The 5,807-nt window shown below is 55.9% G+C and overlaps 1 protein-coding gene across 1 annotated transcript; it reads right to left on the bottom strand.

Annotated features, from left to right (window-relative positions):
• Nucleotides 1-206: 206 nt before the first annotated feature.
• On the bottom strand, nt 207-1,374 carry LLCFC1 (LLLL and CFNLAS motif containing 1). Its single transcript, XM_043871625.1, has 2 exons — nt 1,188-1,374; nt 207-646 (listed from the first exon to the last, which is right to left on the bottom strand). The coding sequence occupies exons 1-2, from the start codon at nt 1,327-1,329 to the stop codon at nt 468-470; spliced, it is 321 nt and encodes a 106-aa protein (XP_043727560.1). The 5' UTR covers nt 1,330-1,374; the 3' UTR covers nt 207-467.
• Nucleotides 1,375-5,807: the final 4,433 nt, after the last annotated feature.

Raw genomic sequence — 5,807 nt, 5'->3', positions numbered from 1 at the left:
GCTAAAGCAGCAATCATTGAGCTGAAGGTTGGTGGGCCAAAGGCTGCATGGCTAAGCAGACTGGTTAGAAACAGAATGAAACCGCCCCCAGTTGTTTACAGGAGTTGATTGATATTACTTTTATTGTTGCTGCCTCCTCTCTCCGGTGTGTTGAATAGAGCCGGGAGAGGCTAGGGGAGAGAAGGGCAGGGGTCTGGTGTCTTGGCTCTTGGAGATGGCACTCAGAGCATGGGGAGGCAGGTGGGCAGTGGCTGTGGACGGCCCACAGGCCAGCAAGGCATCTCTCTGATGCTGTGTGACCCCAGGGAGAGGGCTGCTGGCAGGAGCCAGAAAGCCACGTGTTCGTCTCCCTTGGGAGAAGCACCCTGGAGCCCCGGGGGGAGAGGGTCAGTAAGCTATCATAAAGCGGAGGTAGATGTCCAGGTCCTCATCCAGGAACCAGGCCACCACCTCCGCCTCAATGTCCCTCATAAAAAAACCATGATGCTGGCCAGGTTAAAGCAGAAGGCGAGGTCAAACAGGTGGTCACGGATCGCCGCCACCTCCGAGGTCTTGTCATCCTCCTGTTGGGCCATGTCTACCACGTGCCACATCTCACCCACCGAGGAGGCCATGAAGCGCTCTTCGAACTGTTCTCGATCTTGGTCTGGAATGGGGCAAGGGGACGGCACGAAAGGAGGGGTTCTGACTGCCCTCCCCCGGCCCTGCGCTGCCCTGGAGACGAGGAGTTGGGGAATGTGGGTACCCATCGGCCCACACCCTTGACCACAGAGGTGATGCTCCTGGCGGGGGGTGGGGGGCGGTTCAGTCTCTTCCGGTCCGTGTGCAGCCCTAGTCCCCACTTAAGGACACACACATCCCACTGCCAATGCAAACTGCGTCCTCCAAAGTGCCACCTCATGTGGGGAGTGAGGGGCCGTCTCAGAGAAGGATGAACTTCAAAGACGCTCTTTCCATCTCCACAGGGTCCCATGCACATCAGCTGGCCCCAGCGTGCCCTGAACACGGCTCTGGCCAAGAACCATGGCTCTAGACCCTTTACAGGACACTTGCTCTGCAACAGTACGCAGGGCCCGGGCGATCGCCCATACCAAATCTAGCTCAGCTTCCCCTCCTGCCTGACCAGTGATCTGGCTCCACAGAGGCCTGATCCCTGTCTCCAGGCGTCCTCCTCCTTCTTCCCCTACCTGTAGAGGGTGTCTTCTCTTTCTGACTCCTCTCATCTAAGCCTGGGCTCCCTCTCTGGGTCTTCACCCCCTTGACTCGCAGCAGCAGCAGGAGGGCGCCCAGGAATGCTGCCCTGCAGAGCTGGGAGCCCAAGGAACTCATGGGCCTGCCCAGCCGCTGCCGTCGGTCTTCCCTTGTCCCAGTGCCCAGCTGGTCACCCCCCTGCTCCCTCCCCTGTCCGTTGTCTGGGCCCTTCCCCCTTCCCAGCACCGTTTTCTCCCTTCCCTTCTATAGGACGTCTGATGTCATGACCTCTGTGACATCACAGCCACGGCCTCGACGCTCATCCCAGCTCCCTGGAGAGTTCCATTGGCAGACAGGAGCATGGAGAGTAGTCCGCAGGGGACAATAGAGGCTCTGGGGAGGACCGCCGTGGACCTCAGCAGTGGAGGGCCACGACAGTCACCTAAGAGTCCGTGCAGTCCTTTCAATGCCATTATGTCATGAGATCCATGTGGTAACCAGGACTCAAAGTCGCGACATCGCCTTGATGAGGCCATTATATAGATGAGGAAACCGAGGTGCACAAGAGAAATGACTTGCCCACTGAAGGTCACACGGATAATAAGGTGCAGAGCAGGGCTCTTGCCGATTCTTTAGATTCTAAAGATCACACCTTCCCACCCCACTCTTCTGTGAGGCCTTTCTCAAAGGAAAGCGACTTGCATAAACTGAGGCCCAGACCCATGTCGAAATGAGTCTCTTCAAGTCCTGGGCTGTGCGTGAAACTCAGGTCCAACCAAAATGAGGGCAGGGGAGGACCTAATTGGAGAAGGAGGTAGGTACCTGCTTTGGGTGTGACAGCAGAGTACTCCGGACCCAAGTGGAACCACGCTCTCATTCCTTGTCCTGCCCTGGACTATCCTCAGTCCTAGCTTTGCCCTCTGGTACTGACAGACTGAATGTGTCCTGCCTCATTTCACACCCTCCTGTACTCAGACAAAGCTCTTAGAGACTCAGTGTCTAAACTCAGTCTCTAAAGGGCGGGAGGAAGAGAGTCTTCATAGAAAAACCAGCATGGCAGAGGTGAGGATCCCAAGTAACCGATCTTAAGAAACCTGCCTTCATGTCCCAGGGCCCGCCCTGCCCGTAACCCTGGTGAGCACAGACCCGTTGGCAGTAATAGGTTGGGGCTAACTGACATCTGCTTCCTGGAGCAGAGGGCTGGGGAGACGGGATGAAGGCCAGCTCTGGAAAAACCAGAGACAGTCACAGGCCATGAGGGACAGCCGGGTGCCCGGACCGTGAGCTCACATCACTCCCGGCATCCACACATGCTCGCCTGAATGAACCATCAAATGCAGGGGTGAGACGTGTCCAGAAATGCGTGCTCTTCCTGAAAGGGGGCAGATGGCCGAACGGCAGGGCCAGCAGAGCCTCCTTCCCAAGGATGCCACCCTCGCCAGCCGATGGGCTTACTGGGAGACTCTCTCCTGGACGGCCGACACAGCCTCCTATATACTTCCGTGACCCAAGCCCGGTGACAGGTGACTGGGGTGCGTCACAGGAGGTCACCTGACGACGGGAGAGGCAAGCTTCAGTAAGCCGGTGACCCCGTTCACCCCGCCCTTGCACTCCTTGACCTGCAGGTCCAGGAAATGCTGCTTGCAGGGAAAGAAATCACTAACCTCCTCCTGGCTATTTGAGGGAGGAGCTTCTGGGTTCCTGGCTAACTGAGAAGCCGTCTCCAACTCTGTGAGTTTGGACGGGGTGGGTGGTTGGGGTTGGGTCTGTCTTAGGGGAGCAACTGGAGATGAAAGGACCAACTGGCTGGCACAGACCACCACAGCTCTAATTTCCTCTCCAGACACCCGCCCGACGCCCTGTGCCTAGGAGATAAATCTTCATAGGAAACCAGGAATCCCTTCATCCGTAGTTTTTTTTTTTTTTTTTCTTATTACAAAAGTATATTTAAAATTTATGAAAAAAAGGCAAATAATTCCACCATCCTATGACAATTCCTCTTCATATTTTTAAAGATAGTATTCAGATTCTTTCCCTACAGGGCTGTGGGCAGGTAGGGTGGGAGTGTATGACCTAAATATTGAAATCCAGGTTTACATGTTGTCCTCCTTTCTGGGCTCCCCTGGTGACTCAGACCGTAAAGAATCCACCTGAAATGTGGGACACCTGGGTCCGATTCCTGGGTTGGGAAGATCCCTTGAAGAAGGGAATCATTACCCACTACAGTATGTCTAGCCTGGAGAATTCCATGGACAGAGGAGCTTGGCGAACTACAGTCCAGAGGGATGCAAAGAGTCAGACACAACTGAGCGACTCACACTTTGCTCCTTGTCATGTCAGAATAAGAGGTCTGGTGCCTTTGATGTCAACGGGCTCTGAGATAAAACAGTGAGGTTTTATCAGGGGCCCTGGACCAGCTCTTATCTACTCTTGCGAGACCCTGGGGCATCACCATCATGCAGGGAAGCATCTGCCTGCGGGAGGGAGGTTGTAGGACTCTTGGCTTGCAGAAAGCTCCCAGAGGATGAAGACTGATGAGAGGAGGGAGGAGAGGGTGGCCATGCAGGACCTGACAAAGGGGATGGAGGACTGGGGAGAGTAGCCAGAGGACAGAGGAGGAGAGAGCTCCCTAAAGATAAGGAAGTGAAGTGGAAGCCACTCAGTTATGTCCGACTCTTTGCGACCCCATGGACTATCCAGTTCATGGAATTCTCCAGGCCAGAATACTGGAGGGGGTAGTCTTTCCCATCTCCAGAGGATCTTCCCGACCCAGGGATTGAACACAGGTCTCCCTCATTGCAGGCAGATTCTTTCCCAGCTGAGCCACCAGGGAAGCCCAAAGATCAGGAAGTCATTTCTAAATCTCCAGCCTACCAGGTGGGATGAGGGGACAGTTTGGTCTCCTTCAGGAGGCTTGTTCCTGCCCTCCCCACCCCTCCTGAAGAGAACAGTGCAGACAAAGGAGTGTGCAAGTGGGAAGGGAAGACCCAGAAGCGGAGGGCCCCCTGCCCTCCTCCAGGACCCGAGGACCGTGCCCTTGGTGGCCAGCCTGTGCACTTGCCCTGTGCGGCTCTGACCGGGCCCTCCCGCCCCCACTCCCTCCAGGACTAGCGTTATGGGCTGGGTATTGCTGGGCAGGCGCTCCTTTCCTCTGCAGCCCCGCTTATCAGCATATCTACACCCCCACCTCACCCCTATCACTCCCTCCATCTCCTTAGACTGGAAGTCTCAAGGCTTCGGAGATCATTACAGCCACACACTGCCCCACCCCCCAGCAAAGCAGAAAAATGTCCCGCAAGGTGACCCCTCCCCCTTCCCAGCCGGCATCTGCCCCCTCCCTGGGGGAGCCCATGCTTCCTGCTGTCTCAGGCACCTCCTCTTTCTTCCCTTGCTTATTTTCCTTTCAGTTCTCACCCTTCTCGAAAGGTGCTTTTGTCCATCCTTCAGTCTCTAGAGAAGCACTCTCACTTTCCTGCAACAAAGGATGTGAGGGGCCCCTGCCCCAGAAGACCCCCAAGGCGGAGGGTCCCCAGCCTATCTCCACCCACACCTCTCATCTTTATAAGCAGAAGGTTCCCAAGAAGCAGTGAGGTCTGACAGGTGACTTGGACCTGAGGTTCCACCTGGCAAGCCAGCTCCAGCTTTGCCTCCCACCAGCCGTGGGGAGTCACATGCATCTCTCTCTGCTCTGTCTTCTCACTTAGGAGCTAGAGAAGCTTCAGCCTGCACCCAGAGAACTTGGGGATCTCTTGAATGACTACAGTTCAGGAGGTATATCTGAATATATCTCTTTGGAAACAATCAGGAAGAAAAATGGAAACTGTTATATCATAAAATAATTTAACACTGTCTTATCTTTACTCGTGCTCCTCCTGTTTACTCACTCCTGGAGGGAGACCTGTGATTTCCTCCACCGCTGCTCAGTCCCTGCTGCCTAGCCTCTGTGGACGTGCAGGGCTCGCTGGGCTCTCCTCTGCCTGGAAGGGAGGAGCTGGAACAGAAGAGGAGGCCCTGGACTTCTCCAGGAGGAGGGGCAGCCAGGAGACCTGCTGGCTGCGGGGCTTGGGGTACTAGGCAGAGCAAGCAGTTCTGGGGGCTTTTGAGCCCCTCTGTGGAAGAAGAATCAACTGTCCTTGAGCTGTTATGATTATGCTTTACAGACTCTGCTGTGAGAGCATGTAAGTATCACCCCGATTTTACAGATGAGAAGACTGAGGCTCAGAAAGCTCACCTAACTGACCTGCAAGGACCGAAAGCCAGGATTCAAACCCAGACCTGCCTGACTGCAGAGCTGGAGGGCTTTGCTTCTCTACTCCCCTGCATCAGAGGTAATTGCTCAGCTGGCTCGTAGGACCCACCTTTGGGCTCTATCCCAGCTCCCAGGTCAGATTCCTGGGCCCCACCCCTCCCCTGGCCCGGTCTCAGCCGCCCTAGCTCACTGATAGGAACATGCTCCCTCCCCCCCGCTGGCTCTGAGGCAGGCTATGTGCCCCAGGGGCTTTCTCTACAAAGAGCTCCTCCCCTCCAGGTAAAGTCTCTCTCTCCGGGCAGGGCCCCCAGTCCCCCAGTGCACGTGCACACCCCGCACAGCGCCACGCCAGATCCACTCACGACCC

This window comes from Cervus elaphus, chromosome 18, assembly GCF_910594005.1.
Source record: "Cervus elaphus chromosome 18, mCerEla1.1, whole genome shotgun sequence".
Taxonomy (NCBI): Eukaryota; Metazoa; Chordata; class Mammalia; order Artiodactyla; family Cervidae; genus Cervus; species Cervus elaphus.
This window is presented reverse-complemented; position numbering and strand designations above follow the sequence as displayed.